Source organism: Vigna angularis, chromosome 1, assembly GCF_016808095.1.
Source record: "Vigna angularis cultivar LongXiaoDou No.4 chromosome 1, ASM1680809v1, whole genome shotgun sequence".
NCBI classification, from domain to species: Eukaryota; Viridiplantae; Streptophyta; class Magnoliopsida; order Fabales; family Fabaceae; genus Vigna; species Vigna angularis.
The window spans coordinates 61160250-61174370 of NC_068970.1; the positions used below are offsets into that span (position 1 = coordinate 61160250).

Genomic DNA, 14121 nt, shown 5'->3' on the forward strand with positions numbered 1-14121 from the left:
ACTCACTTCGAGTGTTGAGCCATTCCATCTCTGAAATGCCCACGTTAGAGCGTGACAGTGAATATACCTTCCCTATAGCACAGTAGCATGACACACCATTGATGTGAATTCATGAGTTGGAAAAGCAAGAAGAAAGCAACTGTGGAATTACAACATTAATAACAAATTAGTTGGCATGTCTATGGAGGCAACGGAGGTAGGTTGAAACTATGAAATTACCCTTACCCATATCCTGATTAAGCACTTTCATTTCATTACTTGTTGATTGAGAAGATCATTGGTCAATAATAAACCGCAAAAGGGTTCCTTTTTGTGATTTGAGGGAGGTAAATGTTTGCATGAACCGATAATACTAATCTCGCAATCCTTAATTTTTTGGCAAAGTTTAAAAGTGGAAATCATAATGAATAAAGCGGATTAAGGGTCCCTCTCGTTGAAAATGTGGAATGGGACCAACTGGGTTGCCAGCGACGATGATGCTCTGAAAAATAACATCATTATATAAGGTAGAAACATCAACATCTTTATGGTTCCCACTTTTGTGTCTCATAAGATGGACCTCTGTGTCTGCAACAGTAGTCAAGTCTCGCAGCAATTAGTTACCATGCATCTTTAGTTTAATTTTGTGGCAACTAATAAACCCTAACTCGATCACAATCGCAATCACAATCACAATAACATTTCATGGTGAGTTAGTGAGTTAATTAGGCTTGGTCTTTGAGCAAACCCAACTTTATTGTGACTTTGCCTCTTTGGTTGTGGGATTAGACCTTTGGATTACACTCGAAAACCTAACTCAACTATTGAGGAAACACCACTCAAGTCCAAAGGAAAGCGTGATTGTTGGATCTTCTAAAGGAAAATCATTTTGCCTTAAAAGAATATAAGCTTTCTTTTTTATTCAATGTTTCAAACTTTAATTTTTATTAAAAAATATAAGTCACGCTCACACATATCTTAAACTAAACTATATAGTAAAATTACATTAATCCCTTTTACAAGATCTTTCTGGAATAGTGTTTATTTTCTTAAAAAGAAGCAGACATGTAATAATTGAAAGGAGGCCATGACAGGAAGTTGCACATTGGAATTGTTGTGCAGATGATGAAAGGAAGGAATATTTGATGAAAATTTTGAGAGAGAGAGAGAGAGAGAGACACTTAAATTAGCATAGGTTCTACATGGTACGCAGCCAAGAGAGAGGTAACTTAGAAGCAAAAAGTTGGATTTTGCCTTTGCTGAAAGAAGGTGAAAGAGGAGAACATTAGCATATGTTCTACCTTGTGATTTGATTGTTTCTATGAATAGGGTTTAAGATTCATGTCGATTATACATAGTATGTGTTGATTATAAGGAGCATGGACCCCAGTTTAAAGAGGTGTGGACTGTGGTTAGGTTTGGCAGTTGTGGTGTGCATTGAAACTTCATAGCTGGACTTTCTTTCATAGGTCCCTCTAATGGAATGTAATTTTTAATTATCAATTAAAAATATTAAATGTTTTCTCTTTATTAATTCAAAAGTGAATGTGATTGACCCATTTTTAATATAAAAACATAATATTTAATTTGAAGAATTTTGTGCAAAAGTGATTATGGTTAGAAAAAGTGATTTAGAAAAAAAGGTTGCATGATATATAGGTAGTTTGTAGGAAGATGAAATTGAATGGACTTAGTAACCATGTGAGCTTTTAAGCCAAGTTATAATTGAAAGGAGAATGAAAAGGAAAAGTATATATCTACTTCACCTTCTTCATTCCCCCACGTATTCTTCATCTTTTAAATGAAGGAATCTTCACAATTATTTTTCGCAGGGCTTCCTGTTGGTGGGTGCCATCTTTAATGTCAGTTCACTGCTGCTTTAGCTTTCAGTTAATCTACTCTCCTATATGCTTTCCATAAAAGATGTGATACATGTGGATATTATTTTAATTTATCCTTACTTAAAATAGAAGAGAAATCTTCGTATTAATTAGATATAAGTATATTACACATAAGTATAAATGTAGATAAAATTTGATTTTTTTAAAATTAAATATGAGATCGAGTATGTACTGTTTTATTTTTGTCTTTATCTTTGTTTAAATATTATCTTTTGTTTTTGTTTTAAAATATTGAAACATCTTTATAATTTATTTATTAAGTGATCTAGAATATTTATATTAATTTTTTTTATTCTTTAGTTTCATAACTAACTTATTTTTAAAGCACACATTTAATACTTTTAATTATTCTACAATTATTTATAACATTTATTTATGTGTTATTCGGTATTTTCTTTTATATTTATACAATTATAACTTCTTTATTAACATTTGATATTGGAGAAAAGAATATGATTATCATTTTGATATAAATATTTTTTTAAATTATTTTTTTATTATGATTTTTACTTTTTGGTCTCTAGAACTATTTTTGTCTTACTCATGAACTTATCTTAAACCTCAAAACCATGTGAGCTAAAATGATTTAACTGGTTTGACTGGTTAATTAGTTTAATGATGAAAACATATTAATTATAGTCATAGGGTTGTTTTTATAAGAAGACTATTGCACCCACTTCAACGTTTCTCACCTCGATTTCTCAACATTTAAATGTATGAAATAAATGTACTCGAAAACTTCACCTATAGAACTATTTGTTTATTTCCCAGTGGTTAAATCTTAACTACTCTTCTGTTTTTTTCAGTACTATATTCTAATGTCATGCTCGACTAAATTTGGAAACCAAGGTAATATAAAATTCTAGTACAAAATTCATTTTAATTCTTTAATACTAACATCAACTTTTTCGTTTTTTACTAAGTTCTTTTATGATGAAATAGATTACGGAGGAAAACTAGTTTTCATAATATTTCTCAAATCCATGTTATACTAATGCTTTATTATTATATACAGAGATGTAAGAATGGGTCACAACACGCGAGTAACTCGGTCCATCACGGGTTTGAGTCAGATTGGATTTGAAAAAATTGTATTTTTTTTATGCTGATCAGATTTTAACCTGGTTCATTTAAGCTCGGTTCATGCGGGTTGAACTTGTGGTGGGTCGGGTTGGCCCACCAACCCACCTACCTAAATTTATTTTTAATTTTATAAAAAAATATTTATTATTTTGTTTTTGCTTGAAAAAGTTATTTAAGTTTCTTATTTTCAAAATTAATTAAACACTCGTGGTGGGAGTAAAATTTGTTTAGATTTGAATTATAGAAAGTTTGTAATTTTTTTTTATTTAAAAAAAAGGTGTTGCTCCCTCCACCACCACCTTATACTTCCTCCACCTCCCTACATTATTTTAAATACAATTATATTCTTAAGTTAAAAAGATTTTTACTTTTATCCTATGTTAAATAATTTGAAACCCTAATTTTACTTTCCCAGCACCCACCCACGGAACTCTCTTTCCCTTTTCCCATTTTCGTTTCACTTCCCCACCTCCCGCACTTCTATTCCTTTTTCTTCCCAGTCTTTTTTTTGGTTTGAAAGCTTCAATTGCCGCCGTGGTGTGGAAGAATATCGAGGAATGTCCAGAGCATCAACCAGCGTGAGGAAGTATACATCAACGGAGGTGACATCCTTCAACGGATGTCCCCTAATAAAACAAACTCTAAAATAAAAAACGTAACATTTAAACGGGAGGCGACATCTTCAACGGATGTCAACATCCGTTTAAGGTAAAACGGATGTCGACATCCGTTTTTCCTTAAACGGATGTTGACATCCGTTGAAGGATGTCACATCCGTTTAAAGGTTACGTTTTTTATTTTAGGGTTTTATTTCAAGGTTTATTCGAATACGAGGAAGCACTCCACGCACTGCACCACTCCACGCACTGCACCACGAGAGGGAGACTGCTTGATAATTCTTTCCACCACCACCAACCTTTGCAACTTGTAATATCTCACAACGGCGAAAGAAAGAGAGGAAGAAATATAATGTTAAAATAAATAGGTTGTGAATGAGTAAAATTAAAAAATAATAACCCTAAAAATAAAATTTTAGTGAGGGACAAAATAGTAAAGGGGAGGTGGAGAGAGAAAGGTGTGGTGGTGGAGGGAGCAACAGCCTTAAAAAAATTATAATTAAGTGAGTCAATGAGCTAACCCATTTACCCACCAATCCGTGGTGAATCGGGTCAGGTTTGAATTTTTCCGGATCACTAATAAATGAGCCGGGTTGGATTGGCTCATTAAGTGACAAACTTTTAGTAGGCCGAGTCGAACCAGGTGACCTGTTTTGACAGCTCTATTATACATTACTTCATTGTATTATATTCTATATTTATAAAGATATATAAAGGAATTAAAGAACCAATTCTTTATATACATATAAAGAATAAGATAGTGATCCTTTATATATACTTTATATTTATATATATATAAAGAATATAGAATCGATTGCATATTTATAAAGATCAAATAATTAATTTTTTATATTTATAAAAAATGAGATAATGGATTTTTATATAAGGAAATCAATTCTTTTATGTTTTAAAAATAATTTTAAAATCATGTTTTTTTTAAATCATGTAATGCGCTAAAATCAAAGAAAGAAATAAGTAATTTAAGTTGTATAACATGATTTTCTTTCATAATTTTTTTTATGTGAGAAAGTTCTAGGTATGTCATTCATAATTCTTTAGTCATTTATTCTTTTAATTTTGTCTAAACAAACAACCTTAATACTCGCTCTTTCTTATTTATGAGATATCGTGAAAAGCAAATACAATATTAAAATGTTTTATATTATATTAGTAACTTTTAAAATATTGATAAATTATATAACCATTGATAAACTATGTATTCTTTTTCTAAATAAAAAAAATCGTCAATTTCACGTGCTATAAAACAAATTCATTGGTTTATTCAAAATATTACTATTTATGCACGTTGATTTTATTACTTACTAGACATTAATTAGTCAATAATTCTTTCAAAACAATTGTATGATTTCAGATTCTATTATATGACAATGATTACGAATTGAAAACGAATTTTAAGAATTTATTTAAACAAAGTGTATCCAATATGTTTTTGAAAAGATTTATATAATAATGTATTTAGATATAGTACTTGAGGTACGATGTTAAAACCTCACCGTCTCTGACGAAAGTAAAGAAATAATTTTCTAATGAATATCATATTACATCTCAATTTCTTGTAGAATGTAAAAGAACGTTGAATTGTAAATAATTCATAATTAATTTTTTTTAAAGTATTGTTAATATAAAATGTAAATATAATTTTTCATAACATTTAAAATAGAATAACGAATGACACCAAATGTTGTTGAATATTTTCGATTTTTGAAAAGATAAAAATAATTATATGTGCACTATATAATGTCATAAAGAAATAAAATATTTATCTAAAAGTAATAAACATTAATAACAAAATATTATATTAAAAATAGTAGTAGTAAAACATTATTATGTAATTCTAAATATAGATTACTATTATGATTTTTCTTTCAGTCAATTTTTCTTATATATATAATTTTGAAAAGAAAAAAAAAACCTTGCTTCTGTCAAGAAAATCGATATCACATTAGTCAAAATTGTCCGGCAGACAAATTGGTAAAATCCAATTTAATAAAAATTAAATAAATTACAATTTAATTTTTTCTCAAAAATAAAAATAACATAAAATATTAATCATTTTTGTATTCCGTATATAGACATTTTACTATAATAAATTTTTGCTTACATCACTCAAATTTCAATTTAAATGACGCAAAACTTTTATTTAAACCTTATACGCACTTTAAATATTTAGCAGACGTAAATTAATGTCTCATTTTAGTTTTTACTTTTAAAATTAAAATATTTTATAATATTAATATTATTTCTGCATTTTAATTATTAAAAATATTTCTATTAATATCAATTTGATCTCAGTAAACTATTAAATATTGACCCAGTAACTTAATTGATGTAATGCCCAATTAGGTTTTAAAAACATCGGTTCTCATTCATATTTATTAAAATAAAAGTGTAAATGTTATATTAAATAAAAATTGACACCTTAATAGGAATAAATCACTCCCTAATATAATGTTTTAAGGTTTTACTGCGTGAATAATGTGGGGTTAAATTTACTTATTCATAGTAAAAATCTCCATGAATATCAAGCAACATCTTATACAAAAATAAAATTATAATCATTAATAGTTTTTTTTAAAAATACTTACAATTTTTTGGAGTACGTGAAGCTTTCAAATAAGTCTAACTAATCAACGAAAATTGGATTTTAATATGTAAAAGCATTAGATTCTGACTTCATATAATTAGTAATAAAGCCAAAGACAAACATGTATGATTTAACCTATCTTTATCTGTATTCTTAAAGTTAGGAACGAGCATGATTTAACCTAATTTACTTGTTTGATTCCGTCCAAGTTAATTTATATGAATTTAAAATAGATTGAGAATGTATTTTGGATAATCTAATATAGACTTACGATTCTTTTGAAAGTACATATAATTTTTTTTAACACTGTGTATTAATGATAATATTTTATTTAATAGAAAACAAATAAATAATTACTTTGATAGAAATTTGGTTCCATAAAACCAATGATAAACTTATCCCACACGCGCCCATTCTCACCAATATTTAATCTGAAAAATTATAATACCATGAATTATTAGGGAAACATAGAAAGTGCCAATAACATAATCATATTTCGAGTGCTTATAGGATTCGTAGGCGAACTCCACAATATTTTAGTTAAGATGTCATTTTCACGACATAGAAAAAGAACACAAAAAATATTGATTGTTGTGTTTTTTTTTTCCTCTCGCAATTATTTACATAAAATCCCGCCCAAATATGCATGTATATTTGTCGGCAGCTGACAGATTATATACATGAATATAGAACAATAAAGCTTTTATTATTCTCACACTTTAGCCTCAAATAACCCCCACAGAAACAAATTGTATAAAATTTTGACCTGATTATTTTTGTTTTTAGAAAATGTTGTCAGGAGAATATAATTATTAACCAATTTGTTTTTACACAGAAAAAGTCACACATGCAGTGAAAGATGGGTTGCTTATTGTGATCATTTTTGGGGGTCCAGATGTCAAATTCCACAAGAAATTAACAGATGAAGCTAAGGAAAATACACAAAAGTACACATTTAAGTGGGTCCTCTTAATTCAAGCATCCAATATAATAAATAATATGATAAGGACTAAATAAAAAGGAATCCAACAAGACAGTAAGAAAAACTTGTATCAATGATATGATTAACTTGTATATAATAATTTGGATTTTCAATCAATATTTTTCAAAAAGCTACTTCCTTGGTTTTCATAAGAAACTTTAGTCTCTTTATTTATATCATAACTAACTCCTGCATTTTATGAAGAAGAACATTGACTATTCAGTATTTCTGAAAATAAAAATCCCAAACAACTAAGCACAATTGAGTGGTGGCCTCAACAAGGACGAAAGTACATAAATATTTTCATTGAAATTATGGTTATTTATAGTAAGTAATATTTTGAAAATGTTCAGACACATTTATCAGCATTATAGCATCAAAGCTCTTCTCCTTCTTCTCATGTACCAAACTCAGAAGAAGCAAAAAAGAAAGTAACATTGTTATTTTCAAAAGGACAATTGCTAATCTTCTTGTGAAAAGTCATATTCCGACACTTGTACAATTCGATAAAGATGAAGAAAAATTCCACCATTTAATCTTGCACGTGGTATTCTTTTTTAAAGTTTTCCAAGAACTCACACAGAACATAATTTCTTTAAATTACTCAGCGTGATTTTTTTTTAGAAATTAATCTAAGAAATTTTACATTCAATGTCTCTAATTTATGAATTTCATCTTCCATGGAAGAAAAGTGGCAAACTTGTGGATATAAACCAGCAAAAAATGTTTTTTTTTAATTTAATTTAAAGATATGGTCACTATTCCAACGACCCACTTCAATAATTTCTTTTTTGTTTGGTTCGAAATTCCCTTTCATCCATCATAGTTAACAATGTAAAGCAAATACCTCGCAGGAATGTGGAAAAATCATTTTTTTATATACGCAGGGGCAGGTAAATTGTTACGATAATTTTAATATAAGGAAAGAGACAACGTAGAAGACCATCATTATTAACGAATAATGACACCTCTCCTAATACGAAAACCATATACGGGTTAATTATTAATAAATTTTTTTACCTCCTGTTAGAAAAACATATAGAGAGAAATAGACATATTTATTTCTTGAAATGGAATTAAACATTGATTAATAAAATTAATAAAATAAATAAAACAGAGAAGGTTCGAATTAAATATTAAATTGTTATATGCATGTGTCACCTGGTTCCTTGAGAACTGTTCCAAATACACAAGACAAGAACATCACGTAGGAGATGAGATCTACTGGCTCTGTTTGCTTTCGATTTTTTGGAGGCCGCTCCACTCACTTTCCTTCCTTAACCGATTTTCGTTTCAACGTCACTTCACTTCACCATTGTGTTCAGAACCGCTGAGACTGTGATCAGCACGCTTTTTCCGCCTGGACCACCGGAGCAGCATTTACCGGCGGTTTTGGGAGTTCCCGTTGATGACGTGGATTTCCGGTGACCGAAATCTATCTGGGTTGTGGGATCAGTGACATGAGGAGCTGAGTCGGTGGAGTGGTGTGGCTTGTGAGCGAAGATGTTCAGATGGAGGAGTGAGAAACACAAAGTCAAAGCTGTTTTCAAACTCCACTTCCATGTCACCCAGGTAGCTAAACTTGGTTTCATTTCACAATGAAAGCTTTTGTTGATTAAATTGGGAACTTTTATTCGTTTGATTTTGTAAGGGTCAATTTCTCATGGCGAACCAAAGTTCGAATTTCGCCAGAGAATGGCCACGTTTAGTATTTGAACAGGATTGTTCCGCAAGGAAGATGAGATGAATGTGAGAATTGAAAAAGAAATGTTTTAAATTCGTTTCTCTTGGTCCCGTTTGATTTTGATTTTGATGATGGGGGAGCAATGCAGCAAGCAAGTGGGTTCGGCAATGAGAAGGTCAAACTGGAGATTTTGACTTTGTGGTTGGTGTGATTTTCAGATGGTGCAATCTGGGGTGGAATCTTTGGTGCTTTCTATAGTTCCAGGCGACATTGGAAAGGTAACTACGAGGTTAGAGAAAGCAGTTATTCGTGGTGGAGTTTGCAGATGGGAGAATCCTGTCTATGAAACAATCAAGCTTTTTCAGGAGCCTAAGACTGGGAAATTCAGTGAGAGAGTATATTATTTTGTGGTTTCAACGGTAAGGAGTTTGAAATTTTCTGTTTGTGGTTGCTTGTTATGTGTGTCAGATTGTGATCTGGTTTCTGTATAGGGGTTATCAAAAGCTAGCTCCTTTGGGGAAGTCTCTGTAGACTTTTCTGAGTATGCTGAGGCTACGAAACCCTCCACTGTCTCTCTTCCCATCAAGAATTCTAATTGTGAAGCCGTCTTGCATGTTAGTATTTGGTCTCTCCCTTTTTCTAATAACAAAATTCTGTAGCATGTTTTTTACTGCAATGCTGATTTCTGTGATTCTGATTTGCTGCTTAATGGACAGGTGTCAATCCAGAGGCTGCAAGAAAATAATGATAAAAGGTATGGTAGATTGCTATGGATATTTCTATTTTCAGGTTATAGAATTTGCCTCTAAGTTGTTTCGGATGATGAGGTTTCTTCTTGTCAAATAACATTTGCAGACAGCAAGAGGATTGTGAAGATACCGAACTAAAACCCAATGATAGAAGTTTGAGGACCTACTTGAGCAATGGAGAGATAGATGCAAGCTCGAAAAGTGATTCTTCTGAAGTAAGGTTTCACTCGTTGGGGCTCGAAGCCTAGGAATCACTTTGGCTTGTTTATGTGTCGCAGTTTATAAAATCATAACTAAATTTTCTTTTCGTAACTTTTTTGCTTTTAAGATTGGTTGTGGTGGTGGGGTGGTTAGGTCTGTTGATATTTTACTTGAAGATTTCCTCAAATGTAATTTCAACTGTCATATATACTTTCAAAGGTCAAAAGTTGTTTGTTTTCTTTGCTTCTATTTTGGAGGATGAAGTTGTATGGAAATAATCAATTTCCACTTTCTACGTTTTCTCAGGATGTGTCTGCCAAAGCAAATGGCAATGGAGCTGAATTGAGTGCTGATTGTAGGACATCCAGTGGATCTGACATTACAACGTTAAGTTCTGATGGAAGCTCTGGACTTGACACACCCAGAGAACTAGGAGTAATAAATGGTGGCATCCACGCCAACAACAATGGTTTTCTTTCAGATGTTAGCCACACATCTGATCCCCAGAAACCTGCTGTAAATGATATTCATCAGAGATCACACTGGGAATGGTCTGGTGGTTCAGAACACAGTTTGAGTACGGATGGCTCAACAAATGGTTCTCAGGATGCTCTTCCTAGGGAAAGATCCCATCAAACATCTGATGTGGAAATTGGAAGACTCAAGGCTGAACTTGCTGCTTTGGCCAGGCAGGTGGATGTGTCAGACTTGGAACTACAGACACTAAGGAAGCAAATTGTAAAGGAGAGCAAAAGAGGACAGGAGCTCTCAAAGGAAATCGTTTGCGTCAAAGAGGAAAGAGATGCACTCAAGGTTGAATGTGACAATCTCAGATCTTTTCATAAACGAATGGAGGATGCCAAACTGAGTAATAGGCCACCCTTGGATAGTGGGGATCTTTGTACTCTTGTTGAAGAAATTAAACAAGAATTGAAGTTTGAGAAGGAGCTGAACGCAAATCTCCAATTACAGTTAAAGAAGACACAAGAGTCTAACGCTGATCTAGTTCTTGCTGTGCAGGACCTGGATGAAATGCTGGAGCAGAAAAATAGGGAAATGTGTAGTCTTTCCAATAAGAACGAAGAGGGTAAAATTTCCCGAGAGTCAGAAGGAAAGTTCTGTAATTCTGAAACGGATGATGAACAGAAAGAATTGGAAGAGCTAGTTAAGGAGCACACCAATGCTCAGGAGACTCACCTACTTGAGCAAAAGATTATAGATCTGTATGGTGAAATAGAGATGTATAGGAGAGACAAAGATGAGTTAGAGATGCAGATGGAGCAGCTTGCACTAGACTATGAGATATTGAAACAGGAAAACCATGATATTGCATATAAGCTGGAACAGAGTGAACTGCAAGAACAATTAAAATTACAGTATGAATGCTCTTCTCCTCCTGCTGTCGATGAAATTGATGCCCATATTCAGAATCTGGAAAATCAACTCAAGCAACAGTCAGAAGAACTCTCAAATTCTCTGGCTACCATCAAGGATCTTGGAACCCAAATCAGCAGATTAGAGGAAGAACTGGAGAAACAAGCCCAAGGATTTGAAGCTGATCTAGATGCCGTGACACGTGCCAAAGTTGAGCAGGAGCAAAGAGCCATTCAAGCAGAAGAAGCTTTGCGAAGCACCAGACTTAAAAATGCTAATACTGCTGAGAGGCTTCAGGAAGAATTTAGAAGGCTCTCAATGCAAATGGCCTCTACATTTGATGCCAACGAGAAGGCTGCCATGAGGGCATTGACAGAAGCAAATGAACTTCGTGCACAGAAAAGACTGGTGGAAGCAATGCTGCACAAAGTCAATGCCGAGCTTCAGTCAGCCAAAACTGATTATGAGGTAAAACTGGATGAACTTTCCAACAAAATAGACATGATGGCTGCTCAGAAACAACAGATGTTGTTGGAAATTGACGACAAGACCAAGCAGCTCGAAAATCAAAAGAAGCGTGAGGAACAAGTTGGTAGGGATTTCTTTGAAGAGATCCAGATGCTAAAAGGTGAAAATGAAAGGCTTAAAGTGGAGATTTCATGCCTCTCTGAGAACGTAGAAAAAAAAGATATCTTAAGAAATGACTTGGAACTCGTGAAGAAATCGCTTGAGGAATCTCAGGCTCGGTTAAATAGTAGAACGGTGGAAAGAAATGAGCTAGTGAGTGAAATTGATCTGTTGAAAAAGGAAGCAGAAAGGTCACTTGATGAGCTAAATAGGATGAAGCATCTCAATGATGAAAAAGAGATTGAGACTAGAGTTTTGCAGTCAGAGTTAGAAGAACTCAGAGCTCAATACAGTGACTTGAAAAGGGCCTGTTTTGAGGACGAAGCTGAGAAAGAAAATCTAAGAAAGCATGTTTTCCAGCTAAAGGGTGAGCTTAAGAAGAAGGACGACGCATTAACCAACATGGAGAAGAGGTTCAAGGATAGCAATGGACGCACACAACTTTCAGATGGAACCAAACACAACTCAAAGAACAAAAAAGGTGCTTCAATTCCTCAGAGTGCAAAAGAAATAGCAAATCTGAGGGAGAAAATTAAAACACTTGAGGTAATAACTTCACAAATCCCAAAAGCGAATTCTTCTATTGGCATGCGTTTTCTTAGGATAATTTGTTTTTCTCTAGCAGTTGAGGGAAGTATATTAACAAAAGAGTTATTTGTGGCAGGGCATGATAAAGTCCAAGGAAACTGCTTTGGAAATGTCAGCTTCTTCATTTTTGGAGAAGGAGAGGGAGCTCCAATCCAAAATCGAGCAACTAGAGGACAAAGTTGAGGAATTCAATCAAAGCATTGCTTTGCAAAAGGTATACTTATCAGCATAACTCAAGCAATCTGCAAACATAAATAAATAAAATATTGAGAGTCTTAGTGTCAACTGCCATATCCATTAAACTGCTCTGATGAAGGATGCAAACAAGAATATTCCAACTATTTCTTTTATTTATCATTTTTCTTAGGCAAGGTTTCATAGTAATAATTATTGCAGTGTTGGTCTATGACCTTATTGAATCATATATCAGTAATAAATATAATTGTCTTGCATTTCAAACAGGTTGATGAGGATAAGGGTATTACTACTTCAAATGATACTACAAGCGTGGCTGAGGAAAACGGTGTTGCATTGACATTGTTGAATAGGTCTGTGTTCTATATATTTTCTGTACAACATCAAGTATACATAATTTAATACCTGTTATGATTACATGGTATGTCTATGAGTGTGTTTAGAAACCTTAAAGATGGATGAATCACATTTGGAATGTGGAAGTTGTAATATGTTACTAATAGTTTCTGAAAATCACATGAAACCATATTCATTTGTTTCATTATTGATCACTTTCTGTTCATTGCAGTAATTTATATTTGCCGGGGAAAGAAGCAGAAAGATCCACAGTGGATGATAATGGAGATGGCAATCTTTGTGAAACTTTAGCTGAATTATCGCTGTTGAAGGAAGGAAACAACTTAATGGAAACTGAGCTTAAAGAGTTACAACAAAGATACTCAGAAATGAGTCTCAAATTTGCAGAGGTAGAAGGTGAAAGACAAAAGCTTGTTATGACTGTAAGAAACCTCAAGAATGCTCGGAAGGCTCAATGACTTGTTCAAGTTCATCACTGGAAAATGGAAACAGTATAAAATGAATAAATTAATGTGTACAATGGCAAGATAAATATGCATTTTCTTCCCCTTTTCTTAGCCTTTTTCTTCCCCTTTTCTTAGCCTTTTTCTTCCTCTTCTGAACCGTAAATGCGTGCCATAACGGCACCATTTTATAGAGTTATCTAGCAGTTTGTGATGTTTTTAAGTGCTTCTTAGTTACTGATAGCCTTCATCAGTTTTTTCATTGTATCCTTTTTTTTTTCTTATGCGTTTATATATTCATATTCTTTTATTGTATCCTTTAACTGATATATGATATAATACAAATGAGCATTTCTTTCATTGAATATTAATGTGTACACCTTTTTGTTTTGCATTTTCATTCATATTCTTTTATTGCATTCAAGTTAAAGTGTGATAAAAACGAGCATACTCACCAACGATTGTTACATGCAGTCAAAGTGGACTGTGGTTTTATCTCAGAATTATGATATAAGAATATCCGATCAATGATTAAAATTAATATGAATAAAAGAACAAAAATTTAATCTCAATTTATTTATTTCATTTGTAACTTTATTATTTCTTTTAAACCTCTCCTCAAATAGCATTATTTTTTTAGATTGAACAATAATTTATAAAGTAATATTAAGAAAAGGGAAGTAAGTTCTAGCTTACGTATTTTTCTTTAAATGTGTAAATTTTTATAATTGAGTTT

The 14121-nt window shown here is 32.4% G+C and overlaps 1 protein-coding gene across 1 annotated transcript; it reads left to right on the top strand.

Moving 5' to 3' along the window:
• The first annotated feature begins 8323 nt into the window (after positions 1-8323).
• LOC108347579 (uncharacterized) lies at positions 8324-13750 on the top strand. The gene is made up of 9 exons (XM_052879974.1): positions 8324-8739; positions 9070-9270; positions 9343-9465; positions 9568-9605; positions 9707-9815; positions 10108-12348; positions 12467-12604; positions 12853-12938; positions 13154-13750. The coding sequence occupies exons 1-9, from the start codon at positions 8671-8673 to the stop codon at positions 13398-13400; spliced, it is 3252 nt and encodes a 1083-aa protein (XP_052735934.1). The 5' UTR covers positions 8324-8670; the 3' UTR covers positions 13401-13750.
• Positions 13751-14121: the final 371 nt, after the last annotated feature.

What these genes read in the sequence shown, in the direction of transcription:
- LOC108347579 (XM_052879974.1), top strand. Translation starts at nt 8,671, where the DNA reads ATGTTCAGATGGAGGAGTGAGAAACACAAAGTCAAAGCTGTTTTCAAA. An exon ending in CAAGAAAATAATGATAAAAG is followed by an intron (nt 9,606 to 9,706) that starts GTATGGTAGATT and finishes TAACATTTGCAG; the next exon opens with ACAGCAAGAGGATTGTGAAG. An exon ending in CGAAAAGTGATTCTTCTGAA is followed by an intron (nt 9,816 to 10,107) that starts GTAAGGTTTCAC and finishes ACGTTTTCTCAG; the next exon opens with GATGTGTCTGCCAAAGCAAA.